The sequence below is a fragment of the Gadus macrocephalus genome, chromosome 15 (genome assembly GCF_031168955.1).
Source record: "Gadus macrocephalus chromosome 15, ASM3116895v1".
Taxonomy (NCBI): domain Eukaryota; kingdom Metazoa; phylum Chordata; class Actinopteri; order Gadiformes; family Gadidae; genus Gadus; species Gadus macrocephalus.
The window spans coordinates 17,211,557-17,229,056 of record NC_082396.1 but is presented as its reverse complement, the minus strand read 5'-3'; the positions used below and the strand labels follow the sequence as shown (position 1 = coordinate 17,229,056).

At 45.1% G+C, this 17,500-nt stretch overlaps 1 protein-coding gene across 3 annotated transcripts in view; it reads left to right on the top strand.

Moving 5' to 3' along the window:
• Window positions 1-17,490, top strand: part of LOC132473713 (protein kinase C epsilon type-like) — a 78,428-nt gene extending 60,938 nt beyond the window's left edge. For all 3 annotated transcript variants that reach the window (XM_060073943.1, XM_060073944.1, XM_060073945.1), the window contains 4 exons: window positions 8,002-8,156; window positions 14,214-14,352; window positions 15,199-15,387; window positions 16,528-17,490. In XM_060073943.1, coding sequence (XP_059929926.1) covers window positions 8,002-8,156; window positions 14,214-14,352; window positions 15,199-15,387; window positions 16,528-16,854 — 810 coding nt within the window. In that variant the 3' untranslated portion in view covers window positions 16,855-17,490. The remainder of the gene's footprint in view (window positions 1-8,001; window positions 8,157-14,213; window positions 14,353-15,198; window positions 15,388-16,527) is intronic.
• The last annotated feature ends 10 nt before the right edge of the window (window positions 17,491-17,500 follow it).

Here is a 17,500-nt window from a genome sequence, read left to right as displayed (position 1 = left end):
GTGTGTGTGTGTGTGTGTGTGTGTGTGTGTGTGTGTGTGTGGGGGTGTGGGTGTGTGTGTGTGTGTGTGTGTGGGTGTGGGTGTGTGTGTGTGTGTGTGTGGGGGGGGGGTGTGGGGGTGTGGATGTGGGTGTGTGGGTGTGTGTGTGTGTCATGCGAAAGAAGAACAAATGCGTACAAGTTTCATGTCGAACTTTGGTGACCTTGTACCCAATACATGGATGTGTATGGTTAACAGTTACAGCAAACTCACATTATGCTCATAAACACATACAACACACATGAACACATAAAACGTATCATGCATCCATTCATGCCCGTCTGCATGTGAGGTGGTGCTGGGACACAGTGGACGTACAGGACTATGTGAGGCTCAGCAGCCATGTGCAGACGGGGGACGGGGGACGGGGGGGGGTTCAAGGATAAACATTCTTACACTGGCTCCAGGGCCACACACACACACACACGCACACACACACACACACACACACACACACACACACACACACACACACACACACACACACACACAATACCCACTGTCCACCAATTAGAAGGACTTCCTGTTGCTGTCATTGTGTAAAGAAAACACTTCTTCTCAAAGTCAACAGCCACACAATATGGAGTAGTGATTTATAAAAATGATCTTTTTTGTGTTCAGACAATTCAGTCTATAATTTGAAATGGAAACTATTCCATTTATTCCCTCATCAATTTGATATTTGTCCATGATAAACTGCCCATACTATTGATTGCTTAAAAGAAAGTAAAGCATAATGTTTTGCTTGTGTGAAAGACACAAGGACCTGCAGTCCATAAGCAGGCTTCGTCCTGGGACAGCTGTTAGTGGTAACAGCTAACGAGCCCGTGGTAATGACTCGCAGTGTTCCGTAGAAAATAAGGCAACTTTGTTTTCGTTTTTGGTTTTGCTTTTTTTGTATTCATTTTTCGGACAAAAGTTCACGCTCCGTTTCCATCTTGGCCTCGTTTTCCATGGGATGAATTGAAATGAGGTCATGAAGTGTCAAACGCACCATTACCTCTCCTTCCAGATCTTCCTTCCAACGTTTTCTCTGTGTGGTTTTAATGCTGCAGTGCTGCAGAACACCTATTCTCCCTGAGTTTGTTTTTAGAAAGAAGCCAAGTAAAAGGTGATGTATATGTGTGTGTGTGTGTGTGTGTGTGTGTGTGTGTGTGTGTGTGTGTGTGTGTGTGTGTGTGTGTGTGTGTGTGTGTGTGTGTGTGTGTGTGTGTGTGTGTGTGTGAGTGTGTGTGTGTGTATCTGAGTGTGTTGGTGTGTGTGTGTGTGTGTGTGTGTGTGTGTGTGTGTGTGTGTGTGTGTGTGTGTGTGTGTGTGTGTGTGTGTGTGTGTGTGTGTGTGTGTGTGTGTGTGCATATTATGTATATAAGCTGCAAGATAGGTTGTCGTGACTACACACATAGACGTACAGCCTTATGCATGTATATGTCGGCCTATGTATGTGTGATCATGTCATACCAATGTCCAATTATGTAAATAGATATTTTAGCAAGACCAGCTTTAAGGCAGGATTGTGTCTGTTTGCGTGTGTGCCTGCGTGCTTGCATTCGTGTGGGTGTGTGTGTGGGGTTGTGTGCGTGTGTAGCAGTTCTTAGACGCAGCAGTATCTTCTGTGCATTTCTAATTGCAGCCCGGGACTGTTTGTTCACATTTGATTGGGTGGGACCGTCGGAGACCCGGGTCCATTTAAACAAACTATTTCAACATCCTGTTTAATTTCGCTCGGCGAAGGAGGAGAAAGAAATGAGAAAAAAAGTGCTTTGGTACACACTTATGTAAGGCCCACACATACGCACAATTTAAAAACCACACAGAATGTTATCGCATGCTATTCTAAATATAGACACATTTTTGATTTGCCCACGCGTGATTATCTAAATATATTCTGATTGCATCCGCAGTTCAGTTGTATTAAGTTTTTGTTTTTTTTAAAGGTTGCAGCAGTTCTAGTTAGTTCTGGTAAGTTCCAGTTAGTTCTAGTCAATTCTTCCTAGTTCTAGTTAGTGGTTACTGATGGGTGTTTATCTTCTTTAGGCTCTACCTCATTGTTAATAAAAAGGAGATTGCAGTAATAATGGAAAATATGGTCCTTCCTGGCAACAGGATGACTCGGTCATTTCAGGTCTGGGTTAACAGGAATCAGCATCCCGAATCACAATGTTCAAGAGTTCAATTGAAAGAGTCACAATTTCTTAACTGGGACATTCCCATGTTGTTTGGCCTGTGTTGTTTCTGCAAGCCAAAAATGCAATATTCCAACAAGCTTCCTTTCATGTGAGACAATAGAAATACGCAGACGGCTGAACTCCTACACAAAGACTTCAATGTCAATGGATTCCAGACTGAGTCCCTTCCCCCTAGTATTTATACTGCTCCGACCGCTATCACGGTGGGAACCTACGCAGCAGAGGACACAGGAACTAATAATCAGTATTTTTCATCAATGAGTCATTCAGCCTTAGGTTTAACTAAACTGATCGCTCTGGTCGGACAAATGTGCCGCAAATCTCAAAGTATGCTGGACCTTGTTACTAGGCAACCATTTGCTTCCTTTTTTTGTGATAAATTTTTTATTTTATGATTTATACAACAAACAGATAGACGTATAGAAAACAGTTAGGCATTTGCACAAATAAGACAACATACAACATTTGACGTAAACACAAATAAGACAACATACACCAATAAGACATAAACGCAAATAAGACAACATTTGACATTAAACAGTTACACATACACAAATGAGACAACACACAACATTCATCAACACGCACTCCCCCCCCCCCCCCCCACCACACACACACACACACACACACACACACACACACAGGTCTCGCCCCCCCACCTAGAGAAAATCAGTCATCTGAACAGCTCAGTAGAGTTGTTGAGTCTGAGTCAGAAATTTAGGATAACAGATGTGAAAGAAGTAGAAGAAGGAAAGTAAATCATGGCTACTCCCCCAACATACTAACGATAAAGGATGACCACAAGCTGAGGTTTTTAGCTTGCGCTCCATGCATGCTGGCCACAGATTTCCCTAGCTTAGCCAGATCTATAACTGTGTTCACCAAGTGTTGATAAGATAGATCAAGAGGTGCTTTCCATCTCTGTGCTAGCGTTGGTGCATCAAAGAAAGATCCAAACCAGTGAAATCGTTCAGCAATTACTTGGGGAGCAGGGGATGGTACGCTCAAGCACTATAGACATTCTGTTGGACACCATACTCCAAAAGTCTCTCACACACAAAGTCTCGCACACCAGTGCCCGGTAGGTTGAAATGGGATTTCTGGTCTTGAAAAGATCAGAGAGTATTATCTGATGTGATGTCCGAAAGTGTATTGATCCCCTTATCACTCCATTGAGGGAGGAAAAATCGAGTGACCACCCAAGCAAAGGGAAAAATTATTAAATAAAGGAAGGTGAGGATGGAATTTTAATTGAGTGCTGTAGTGTGATTCCGCTGTTCTCCATGTGGCGACCAAATGCGATATTAAAGAGCCAAATTTGGATTTGCAGGTTTTGATAGGGATGTTAGAGTAGCCTAAATTAAGTCCTGAAGCCTATGTGGTTTAACTCAATTTTCTAGTTTGCTTTCTTAAAGGTGCCATGACATGCTATTTTATGGATGCTTTAATATAGGAGCCACTAACACAGTTTTCAAAGACGTCCCCGAAATTCAGCCGTGGTGCAGAGTTACAGCCACTCCGAGCCAGTCGCACATTGAGCTTCCCCCAAATGCGCTGTTTTGGTGTCCGTAGCTATAATGCAAATGAGGAGGAGCGAGGCGGGTCAAGGAGGAGGGTGGGGGTGTGGCCCTGAGCAGCTTGCAGCCACGGTACCATGCGCTCTGTTTACAGTGGATGTATCGCAATGGCGAGGCGCACACAGCCTTTAGCCGTGTTCTGTAAATATTCTAGAACACACGGGAGTCCTGGAGCTCTATATCTAAATAATATTAGATACATAGATATCTATATCATATAATATATATTATCACGGCCAAAAGCTGTGTGAGCCGATATTATGAATCTCAAACCGTTCCTGGTTTTTCCAAGTCCACATCAATCTGAAGTAGACTGAACCGCGACATGGAGGAGAAAGGGTTTGTTGCCGGGCCCGGGCAGCACTTAGGCACCTCCGCCTCCTGCAGCGCCGAGGCGGTGGTCCCTCGGCAGCGGGAAGCGGGGCTCAAGCGGGAGACATTCGCGGCCAACAATCCCTTTCTCCTCCATGTCGTGGTTCATGTAGCCTACTTCAGGGAGTCAAAGCCAAAGTTCCTTTCCCCCAAATCATTCTCAACCATGGCTGAGATAACCCCCACCACCATGAGTCTCGTTGTATGAATACCAGAGACGAGTCCGGCGTGTAATGCGCCATAACACCGAAAGCAGAACGGTTATCCAAATAACAAGGAAGTGTACAACACTTGCGTTACAGTCCTGGAGCTCTATATCTAAATAATATCATATAATACATAGATATCTATATCATATAATACATATTATCACGGCCAAAAACTGTGTGCGCCTCCAGACGATATTATGAATCACAAACGACTTCGTCGACATCTCTGGTTCTTCCACTTTCACATCAATCTGAGGTAGACTGAACCGTGCGCTGCATGCTGCCGGCTGCCCGCTGCCGGGCAGTGGTGCTTCGCGGCGGTTGTGCCTCGCGGCAACCAACGCCATGTCGCAGTTCCTGTACTTCAGGGAGTCAAAGGCAAAGTTCCTTTCCCCAAATTCCTTCTCAACCATGGCTGAGATAACCCCCACTACAGTCTCATTGTGGAAATACAAGAGATGTCCCGACAAGAAACACTTGCGTTACAGTGTGTGTATTCACACACATATATACGTGCGTGTCGCTCGCACGGTCGTGTCTCATTGGCGGGCCAAATTCTCTGGGTGGGCCAGGCAGAGTAAGGGGAGGAGCTTAGATGCTATGTGACGACATATGAAACCACATTCCAAATCAGCGCGCTTTTTCAAAGGCGAGCAGAACGCCTTGTGCTCGTTTTACACCAAACGCAAGTTTTAGCCACTGGGGAACTATATTGCGTGGCGGAAGAATTATGTTATTTTTTCAATTAATGATCGCATTTTATATTGCTCCGTTTTTGTGAAATCTTGCTAGTTAGTCTAGAGTAACCATTTTACAAACCTTTAAATAGAAGCAATACCCTATTCCTTAAAATACTAAAATGCTCCACAACGTTCCTAATAGCTCCCCCTAGCTGTTTTTCTCCCTGTAAACCGCGGCCTCGCTTATCGCTTCAATGAATAATCACCAATGACCATCCCACCTCTTCAGTGCTCAAACAGATCATTTTAAATTGGCTTGTCGAAAAGCAGAAACTAACTTTTACTTTCATACTGATCCGTGATAACAAAAAGCAACCAAATATTTACGTGATGCTACAACCAGCAAAAATGTAGTGTTAATACTATACAAAAAAGAGGGACAATGATTCATCGAATTGTTTAATATCAACTTTAAATTGATGAAAGTGTGTGTGTGTGTGTGTGTGTGTGTGTGTGTGTGTGTGTGTGTGTGTGTGTGTGTGTGTGTGTGTGTGTGTGTGTGTGTGTGTGTGTGTGTGTGTGTGTGTGTCAGAGCTGTGGAGGCAGTAGTCGTGTGTTCCTGGTGAAAGCTGGGTGTGTGCGTGGTGGAAGTGCTGTACTCCAGAGTCTGACACAGAGACCTTCACTGACATCCCTCTGTACCTCGAACTGTCCGTCCACACCAGAAGCGAATTGAGCGACCAAATCGCCGGAAGTCATTCACTTTCTATGGGCAAGAGCGACCAAAGCGACCAAAGCGACCAACGCTACCAGCAGCCAAAGTTGAGCGACCAGAGCGTCAAAAAGAAGTTGAAAACTTTTTAACTTTATGCAAATGACTATTATTCGCTTCAGCGGCCAAACACTGACAGCCAATCGGAATGTAGACGCTCTTCGCTTGCGTGGATCCCAGGGAACATCGGCAGGCACTTTGGTTCCTACCTACCTTTATTCACTCACTGAACAAAATGTCGGCTGAAGTATTAATCGCGGCTGTAACTGGGCACCCGGTGTTGTACGAACCCACCCCTTTTCAGTTCAGAGATCGAAACGCCGTAGTGGTTTGGATATCAAGTGATGATAAGCGGGAGTATTTATAGGCTACATCTAGAACGTTCGTATTTAAGCGGGAATCATTTTAATTTGCTCTCCATGCCACCAATCTAACCAACCAATCGCGTGTAGCATGCTTTAAACAAAACCAAAAAAGTTTTTGAAATCGTCATATAAACAAACTAATCGACAAGACGAGGGATAAATGACAAGGGATATATCTAGTCTAGATAGATAGTGTTACGTATTTTAAGAATCTAAGCTACCTTCACATAGCTCCAATGATGCAGGACCAAACATATAAGCCGTAAATACCATACATAGCCACAAGGGGAGCAAGACCCTACTGAAGACTGTAATATATACTTTAGCCACAGAAGGCAGCATCACAGACCAGGCGAGAAATTACCGAAGATTATCTCACATCGGTTCCCCCCACTACTTCCGGACCGCGCTGATCAGATCATAACAGCCTACAGACCCACATTGACTTCAGAACTCTCCAGGCAGCGATAGGACATACGTGGGTTTATGTTTTGGATCAGCTGGGAGAATACTCTCGCACGTGCTAAGGCACATCTTCAATCTCTCTTTACTTCAGAGCATCAGTTTACCATACCGAAAATACTTTATACAAATAAAGTCTCTTTAAAGCTATTCCTTTGGATTCGACCCCTCTTTCCCTGAAGAACTTAGCAATAGAAAGCCTAGTCAAGTCTTTATTAATACCAAACGACACAAATCGTCGGGAATCCATTTAGGTGGTTCGGCCCACACAGGACAGTAGCCTACAAGACCACACAGAACAAGTCTGACTGGACATACACACAATACATCACATTAAAACTAGACACGCGTTGATAGATAGATAGACAGAAAAGCCTAGATAGATGTTGCATTATTTGCCTTGCGGAGCCAACCAGTCCTGTGCGCGTATGCAAATTAGCCATGTGCGCGAATATCTATTTGTTTTGAATGCGACGAATGAGTGCAGATCATGATTTGCAGATCCAGATCAGTGAAACATATTTTAACTACTACAGCACGCAGGGTTTTGTTCTCGGTTGTAATTAGCCTACATTTTAGGATTTTTTTTGTATTGGGGGGAATCACTGTCCTACTTGTTGTCGAAGCACTTTATCGAACAAGCAAAACCGTCTCGGCAATATGGCCAAGGTGTATGGGAGAGTTCACTATTTGATATGGCTGTCTGTAGGGCCTACTAAACGCATACGGCTCCTTTAAATCCGTCTGCATAATTGAATTGTACGTCATGACCAAAGCGAACAGAAAAATTCGCAGCGAAACTTTGTGAGCGACCAAAGCGTCTTTGACGCTTTGGTCCCTCCTGGTGTGGACGTACAGTAAAAGAGTCACATGGCTCCAGACAATGGCCCTTATGGACGCATCCTCCAGGTCCTATGCACAGAGCTTTTTATATCAGACACACCGCTCCCTTCCACTGGGAAAAACAAGAACCCTATAGGACTCTCTCTCTCTCTCTCTCTCTCTCTCTCTCTCTCTCTCTCTCTCTCTCTCTCTCTCTCTCTCTCTCTCTCTCTCTCTCTCTCTCTCTCTCTTCCTCTGGCACTCAATAACTTTCGATGCTAAAACTCATATCCTATATAAACAATGGCTACTGAAAATCTTGAAACAAGGCCAATTTGTGTGTGTGTGTGTGTGTGTGTCCACTGTTACTAGATGGTCAAAATGTGGGGTTCTCTAAATCTGGGACTGCTATGATAAATAAAAGAAGTCTCCAAGGCAGGCCATCACATGTCTTCATCTTCCTCTGTCTCTCTTCCTCTCTCCCTCTCCCCCGCCCTCCGTCGCTCTCTGTCTGTAGGACAGGTTGTTCTTTGTGATGGAGTACGTGAACGGAGGCGACCTGATGTTCCAGATCCAGAGGTCCAGGAAGTTCGACGAGGCCCGCTCCCGCTTCTACGCCGCCGAGGTCACGTCGGCCCTGATGTTCCTCCACCGCCACGGGGTCATCTACAGGTAACCCCCCCCCTCCCGCCGGGGGCCACACATTGGGCGTTTATTGTGTGAATGTTTGGATGGATATTGTAAAGCACTTTGAGTGGCCACTGGTTAGAAAAGCGCTATATACATACAGTCCAGTTACCATGTATTGGATTGAATGTTGTCATCCATTTTTATGGCAGACTTTCTAACAAATCACGAATCCTTTATCATCGTGTTTGTCAAATAATAATCAATAATATGAAGTCTCGACGCAGGAACCTAAGGACAGTGTCATCCTGGGGGCAGAATGGCATCACTTCCTCTTTCATGCAGCTTCCCAGCTATATTAGCCTGCTCTTGTCTGTCCGCAACAGTCATAATATCATTGTCAACCGACAGCAAACATGTGCCCTGCACTCTAGACCATCTGCCGGCCAAATCATAACACTATTGTGAAGAACCGTGATGTGTGTTGAGGGAACAATCTGTTTCCAACTCAGGAAATGGTTTATGTAACTTCTTCTATAGTGTCCTCATCTTGCGGTTTAATCACTGGCTGATTGCTGACTGTACATGTTTCACACAAACGCCTGTTGGTTGTGTATATGTTAGTTTGTACACACTAGTCTGGTAAGTGATGCTGTGGTCTTTGCTCAGCGATATTCATACTTGTATTACATTCTCTTATATACATTAACTTTACTATCGGGATTCTACTGCAACACACTTACACACACACATATGCTCATAGACCCATAGAAACAAGTAAAGAGGGTTCCAAGTCTAAGGGTAAGGCTTGAACAAGGTAAAAAGTGTGTAAGGCCTTTGTTTAGTGACCAGACTGACGGTCGGGTCAGACAAGTTCACTTCTCTCTTTTCCTTCTCTTTTTTTCACTGTGTTCTCCGAATTTTTTCGTTTCCTTCCTTCGTTTATGTGATTTATTTTATTATGTACACTTTTGAAACAATGATTGACTTTATTTTTACTTGAATTTAATCTGTTGCTGCTCCAGTTTAGACAAACTCTCTACCACCCCCGGTCGCCTGCTCTTTAATTCTTTATCTTGCCAACTCACTTTTCCTCACCCCTCTCTCTCTCTCTCTAATTCTTTATCTTGCCAACTCACTTTTCCTCACCCCTCTCTCTCTCTCTCTCTCTCTCTCTCTCTCTCTCTCTCTCTCTCTCTCTCTCTCTTCATCTCCCTCTTTCTTTAACCCCCTTTCTCCCCCTCTCTCTCCCTCCCCCCGTCTCTCCGCTTTGGGGACAGGAAGGCTGGTGAGACTGGTCTGTTGTCGTTGTTCCTGCATGTATCAAAAGCACCCCAGACTATGTGGTCTCAGAGCAGAAGCTAGCCCGCTGCGGCGGTGCCGGCCACATCACAGCACATTGTTGTCTCCACAGCCCCTATTAAGGAGGCCCTGCCCCTGTTGTTCAAGCATGGATCTATAATGTGGCACTATTGTGTAACACAGACTTCAGTGACGGAGAAAGAGGTGTACATCGAGGTGAAGGGAAGTTTCTGCATGAGTGTGTGTGTGCGTGTGTGTGTGTGTGTGTGTGTGTGTGTGTGTGTGTGTGTGTGTGTGTGTGTGTGTGTGTGTGTGTGTGTGTGTGTGTGTGTGTGTGTTTGTGCGCATGCACACACACAAACACATCCACATTATATTTCAATATGCCTATACAATTAACGTCACCACATTTTGACTATATAAAACAACTTAACTAATCTATTTTGATCACAATTCATCATATTGTTCATGATTTATGGTTTCCCGCGCTCCCGTTGTCTGGATTAGCAGCTGTCAACACCAGACGTAACACTTTGCATTTCTTGTCACACCCTGCCAATAGAAGTGATTATTCTCATTTGTCTTTGACTTCTGTTGGCTGCCAAAAACCACGAGCGACCGACTCTCACTCGCACGCAAGCACAGAGCGTAGCCTGCATACCTGTCATGGCTCGCAGACAGAGGAGAAACAAGTCGATAAGGAGACTGCTCCCTACACCTCCCCACACACACACAAACACACACTTTCTGCACATTATCTCCAACAAGCTATCTAATTATGGCTTCTATCTATATCACCTGTCATTTGTTTTTTACTCTCTCTGTCTCTCTCTCAGTCCTTTCCTCACTTCTTCTCTCCCCCTCACTCATGCTTTCTGATCCTGACCCCTTCTTGCCCTGTTACTCACCCCTACATTCTCTCTGTTCCTCACCCCTTCATGCTCCCTGTTCCTCACCCCTTCATGCTCTCTGTTCCTCAACCCTACATGCTCTCTGTTCCTCACCCCTTCATGTTCTATTCCTCACCCCTTCATGCTCTCTGTTCCTCACCCCTTCATACCCTGTTCCTCACCCCTTCATGCTCTCTGTTCCTCACCCCTTCATACCCTGTTCCTCACCCCTTCATGCTCTCTATTCCTCACCCTTCATGCTCTCTGTTTTTCACCCCTTAATGCTCTCTGTTCTTCACCCCTTCATGCTCTCTGTTCCTCACCCCTTCATGCTCTCTGTTCCTCACCCCTTCATGCTCTCTGTTCCTCACCCCTTCATGCTCTCTGTTCCTCAGCCCTTCATGATGTTTGTTCCTCACCCCTTCATGAGGTTGGTTGCTCACCCCTTCATGATGTTTGTTCCTCACCCCTTCATGATGTTTGTTCCTCACCCCTTCATGAGGTTGGTTGCTCACCCCTTCATGAGGTTGGTTCCTCACCCCTTCATGATGTTTGTTCCTCACCCCTTCATGAGGTTGGTTCCTCACCCCACTCCTTCATGTATTCACAATTTAACATCTTTCAAAGGAGAAAAGACCGGGACATTGGAGTAGGACTGCTTGTACTCTGCTGAAGAAGAACGAGTGCTAGAAAGTTCTGTGGACACCTCAAATATGCGTGTTATGATTCAGGTTTTTCCGGTTCCTGGAGAAGGAAAAAAGAATGCCATCGGTGTTCATGTGTATATGTACATACATTCAATCCGCTCACCAACAGGTCTTTATAAACACATACCCCATTAATAACATTATATACACAAAGAGAGGTGTGTAGAAAGTACTAACAATGCACTGTTATGACCTGCATGGAATCAACATCTACTTCTATTTGAATTGCTTGATGGGGTGGTTCGATGGTGTTCCATACCCTTCTTGCAATAGTGAAACACATGTCAAAGGGCTTTCACACATCACATGCAATTGTCCTGACGGCTACAGGTCTCGTACATATGCACTGCATGGAACGTGGTATCCTGCCCTCTATTCCTTTCATCGTCAGATGATTCTGACCATGTATAAATATATCAATTTTTTTGTGATTTATGGTATGTATGCATGTTCTGTTCTGCCACCTAACTTTTGGATCATGTTCAGGATGGATGGATGAATGACGGGAAAGTGTTTAAATGGATGGATGAATGAATGAATGGATGGATGGATGGATGGATGAATGGAAGGATTGATGAATGGATGAATGGATAGAAGGCCCATTAATGCAGGGAGCATATGACCTGCTCACAGAAATTATCATAGATAATTAGGACCATTGAAAATGCATTTGTGCCCATCCTCTGACTTCAAATTCATGTTGGTACTCAACAAGCAAAATGTGGCCTTTTTTCCACAACAGTCTCCTGTTTTTGTACCTTTACCGACCACATCCTGTTTCCCTTTCTTTACACATCCAAGACGCTCCACGACGCGGCATAAACACAGCAGCAGGAGATGAAATATAAATTAGATATGGCTGAAGCCTAGTGATGTGTAATAAAAGGGCTCCTTATTACAATCCAATGGTAATTGGGTTTTATTTCTTGGCCGCAGGTGTTCAATTCAAAAGCAATGTCATCTCAGCCTTGAGGGCGGAGGCAAACACTATTAAGTATTTCGCTACTTTCATTGTCCCCCCACCGAGAGAACAGGCCAGGGATAAACAAGTCAACAAGTATGCTGTCCTCTTCTTCGTTAGACTGGGTTTGGCGGGGCACAATGGCGTTGGCTTTGGCCGTGGCGTTAACCCCCGATCCTCAGGACAGTGTCAGTGGAGAGTGAGGACAGCTCCGCTAGCACTGGTCCAAGCGGGAGAGTGTTGCCATGCACCGCTGATAACACATCTCTGTACAAGACGCTGGCAAACTTTGGGGGTTGTTGGGTAAGATGCCAATACCATTGCAGGGAAACATTTCTGAATCATCAGCAAAGTCTGCTAGTTTTGTTGGCAGACTTTGGCAAACGCCTGACTATAAAGTAAAAGTTTATTTTCAGAAATAAATCACCTGATTTGACATTTGTTCTGGTTGCATTCCTGTATGGCTTCAACGAGAGATCGTCATGGTAACTCCACAGTAGGAATTTCGATAAGTTACACCTACCAGGTGCAGCACAGCATTATGGGATGGAACAGTGTCACCTCACAAGCAACATTTTAAAGGAGGATGGGATTGCCTGAAAAAGGGTTAAATTGCATTAGCCTTTGATTTAGGAGACATGTACATACACATACAAATACACTTACACACACACACACGCACACACCCAGACACACAGCCAATGTCAGGGTTGTTGAGCTCAGAGTCAAAGACGTGCGGAGAACATGTTGACATTTTTGTAGCAATCAACCATCAAGCAGGGAGCGGCTGTGTCCACGCTCACCTCTCTTCACTCATCACTCTTTACTCACCTTATCTCTCTCTCTCTTTCTCTCTCTCTCTTGCTCTCTTTCTCTCTCTCTATCTCTTGCTCTCTTTCTCTCTCTCTATCTCTTGCTCTCTTTCTCTCTCTCTCTCTCTCTCTCGCTCTCTCTTTCTCTTTCTCTCTCTCTCGTGAGCAGCTTTGTATTTTAAGCCTTTCATATCGCAAGACAATAAGCAAAATAAATGATACATCAGTAGCTATATACCATAGCAGTAAAAACAGAAACTAGAGAGTGGATAATCCGATGATGATTCGGATTATTGTTACATGAGAATGATCCCTTCATATCTATTTAGAGGGCTGGAACTCTACACAGAGCACGCCATGTTGCACCACCGTGTTTCTGCAGTAGTCAGGACAAACTGCCCTATCATTTTCAAAGAACATTGCCTAATCGCTATCCTTCTTCTGTGCTATGACCTGTAGTTTTTTCAGATTGAATGACATAATACAATGGGTAGATCTATCATGGAACCTCCTCCCTTGACACTGGCTACCCGACAATTACATCCCATTGGGAACACCAACTTGCACCCTACAGGCCAACAGGCCGCTGTAGTTTCTCCAATGTCGTTTGACAGGGAGGGGTTTGTGGGTTGTTCAGTGGGTTGCAGTCTGCGACCTCACCGCTAGATAGCACTGTCCTACACACTGCACCTTTAAATAAATGATCAAATATGAAAATAAGAAATCAATACATTTTTCAATCTCCTTGCTTTCTTAGAAGCCACCAAAAACTTGTGTGGTTGACTTGTGTAGCTGCAACTAGTCATACATATCTTTAGATATTAATCAAATCTGGCTGAACAGGTAGTTTCACTTTCTTTTATATCACATTTGTTTTGACCAATCATGTTGCTGGAGGCCGGGATCTATAAGCTTGTAGTTGGCTGTTAAAAGTGAACACCGCCAGCAGTAGTAAACTGCCAGCCATGTCTGTAAAGGTTTCAAAGCAACCCCGTAGACTGGCCAATGTGGAAATACACCTATTGGCAGCTTCATCCACTCACGCCATTGAGTTTCCTCTGGTAGAAAATCTCTAAACAAAACAGGAAACCAAACAAAAAAGTTTACAGTTTCCAGCCCAGGCTCTGTGCCATCTCCCCACAGAGGCTCTGCCACAACACAGTAGAAGTGTTTCGTCCGAGGTGAGGTTCAACCCAGCGATGATGATGTCGCATAACCTGCCTCATGTGGTAGGGGCCCAATGTGGACCTCCTCCCAATTACTGTGTGTCTCTCAGTACTCCAACCCGCCGGTGTTTCTCTCAGTTCTCCAACCGGTCTGTGTGTCTGTCAGTACTCCAAACAAACACCCGTCTGTCTGTCTTTCAGTACCCCAACCCATCTGTGTGTCTGTCAGTTCTACAACCCGTCCGTCTCTTCTTTACCTCCCAGAGACCTGAAGCTGGACAACATCCTGCTCGACGCAGAGGGCCACTGTAAGCTGGCCGACTTCGGCATGTGCAAGGAGGGTATCCTGGATGGGGTCACCACCGCCACCTTCTGCGGCACACCAGACTACATTGCACCCGAGGTCAGCCCCCAGCGGCCCGTCCCGCTACGTGTCTGTGTGTTTCTTTATGCCATGTTGAGTCAGTCTGAACAAAGACGTCTTTTACTGTTAGATCACACGTTGAGAGAGGAGCGTTGGTAACAATAAAACAACAATGACACTAAAGCAGCTTTTATAGCAGCGTTAATTTTCATTGCTTCTGAACAGACTTTACAGCATGTGCAAACACACTAAGGGCCCACACACACACACACACACACAAAGTGTATTTTTATAACCTCATGGCGTGAGTGACTAAATTGTTGTCTGTGTGTTTTACTCTCTGTACAGGTAGGAAGTAGGAACTTCAGTAGGAGGGTGTATCTATATACTATCCGCCCTGGTGTGTGTGTGTGTGTGTGTGTGTGTGTGTGTGTGTGTGTGTGTGTGTGTGTGTGTGTGTGTGTGTGTGTGTGTGTGTGTGTGTGTGTGTGTGTGTGTGTGTGTGTGTGTGTGTGTGTGTGTGTGTGTTTTTGTGCATGTGTTTGAGTGTATGTGTACCTGTGTTTGGTGTGAGCTTTTGTGTGTGCATGCGTGATGGTGTGTACATGTAATATGTTAGTGTGAGTGTGTCTTAATATAATATGTGTATTTATGTATGTAAATATAATGTGTGTGTCCATGTGTGTGCGTGTGTGTGTGTGTACTAATGTAACGTGTGTCCATGTGTGTGTGTGTGTGCACTAATGTAACGTGTGTGTGCGTGTGTGTGTGTGTGTATAATAATGTGTTGTGTGTCCATGTGTGTGTGTGTGTGTGGTTGTGTGTGTGTGTGTGTGGTTATGTGTTGTGTGTGTGTGTGTACTAATGTAACGTGTTTGTGTGTAGATCCTCCAGGAGCTGGACTACGGCCCCTCAGTGGACTGGTGGGCCCTGGGGGTCCTGATGTATGAGATGATGGCGGGCCAGCCCCCCTTTGAGGCGGACAATGAGGACGACCTGTTTGAGTCCATCCTCCACGACGACGTGCTGTACCCCGTGTGGCTGGGCAAGGAGGCCGTGTCCATCCTCAAGGCGGTACGTTGAACACACACCCGACAGACAGACAGACAGACAGACGCACCCCGAGGCTCTGGTCTGCAGAGAGGGGAGGGTGTGTGTGTGGGGGGGGGGGGGGGGGGGGGGGGGGGGCTGACTTTCAACTTTGGCTATTATAGTCTTTTACCAGCTCTCTCTCTCTCTCTCTCTCTCTCTCTCTCTCTCTCTCTCTCTCTCTCTCTCTCTCTCTCTCTCTCTCTCTCTCCCTCTCTCCCTCTCTCTCTCTTGCTCTTTCTCTCTCTCTCGCTCTCTCTCTCTCTCTCACTCTCTCTCTCTCTCACTCTCTCTCTCTCTCTCTCTCTCTTTCAAGATTCAAGGGGCCTTGTTTGCAAAAATAAAATTCTAATAATTGTCTAAAATACAATTCAATACAGATTGAAATATATATATAAAGTGAAAAGAACTCTCTCATTCACTCGTTATAAGACCCTGGGGGGAAACAATCTATTGTGTCCTATGTACATTGGCACACTGTGTTTAAGTGTGTGTGTGTGTGTGTGTGTGTGTGTGTGTGTGTGTGTGTGTGTGTGTGTGTGTGTGTGTGTGTGTGTGTGTGTGTGTGTGTGTGTGTGTGTGTGTGTGTGTGTGTGTGTGTGTGTGTACTCATGTGTCTTGTCCATCAATCCAATTGTTTATCTGCTCACTTAGTCAGTGGAGTTTAAATGCAAAGCCTTGTGGGAAAGTGAGTGTGTTTATCTTTGAGAGGATTTAGACTTGGACTCTTGACCGCAGCCCTGTTTCCTGATTGGCCACCCATGTCATCCGTTTTTAAGGACACATGCTGAGCAGTCACAACTCAGAATTTAAAGGGATTCCTCAATAGTGTTGCAGCTCTTAACATACCTGAGAACGAAATTGGGAGAACTTGGGCAAATCTTCTTGCAACACTCAACCCTTTATTTCCCCTGGCCCTCGTTGCAGTCATTTAATAAACAGCTTGCTGTTAGCGATGTATTGAAAACTGCACATGCTACGACTCAGTATTACAAACACCTTCTGTATTCATTGTGTATTGTCCGTTAATCCATGTGAAGTTGAAATGCATTAAGGAATACGTTTGTGTAATTCCTCAATCGTCTTCCCCTTATTTTTCTGTGGTCTCTCTGCATGTGTGTCCAGTTCATGACCAAGAGTCCCACCAAGCGGCTGGGCTGCGTGCTGGCTCACGGGCTGGAGGACGCCATCAAACTGCACCCCTTCTTCAAAGAGATAGACTGGACCCTGCTGGAGCAGAGAAAAGTCAGGCCCCCCTTTAAACCACGTATCGTAAGTCCTCACGAATCACAGACACACACACACACACACACACACACACCCACACCCACACACACACACACACACCCAAACACACACACACACACACACACACACACTAGGGCTGTAACGATACGCGTATCAAACCGAAAATCGCGATACTCAAAGCCACGAACCTGTCTCGCGGTGTGAGAAGGCAGAAGCGCGATATGCCCTTTCTAACTCTTCGGTCAAATTGTCCGATTGAAATTTGCTAATAATTTGTCTAAATAATAGTCTGCTGACAGCGCCCCCTCCTATCGATGCCGTAAATATGTGACGAGATGCCCTCTCTGTGATCACAGCTCTCCGTGGCTACGGAGGATTGCATTTCTCCACAGCCGTCGAAGTCCTCATATGCGATATGAACGACATTTATGCAGAGTGGGCCAAGCGCGAAAAAAATTGCCTGTGTGATCCTGTCTCTATTGTTTTGTGTGATTTGACTGGCAGTTTGTCTGCTTATAGGTCGGAATGAAGCGGCCACCGATTATTGACAGGATGGGTACTTTATTCTACCGGACTCGTTTGCTTCTTCACTAGACACACGCGCTACCGCTCGCTCTCCTCGCTCGTCCACTCACTCGCTGACGTCACTCACACACGCATCCGCACACTGCCATTCTCCCGCACACACATAGCTACTCGTAACACTATGCCTCGTTATTGCGACGTTCATGTTTTTCCTCATCTATTGAAAGTTAGGCTATTAAACATGTTGCATTCTATACGGCCTGATTATGTCATTATTTAAGCTACATATAGCCTAATAAGAAGCGCTAATAAGGATATTTGAATA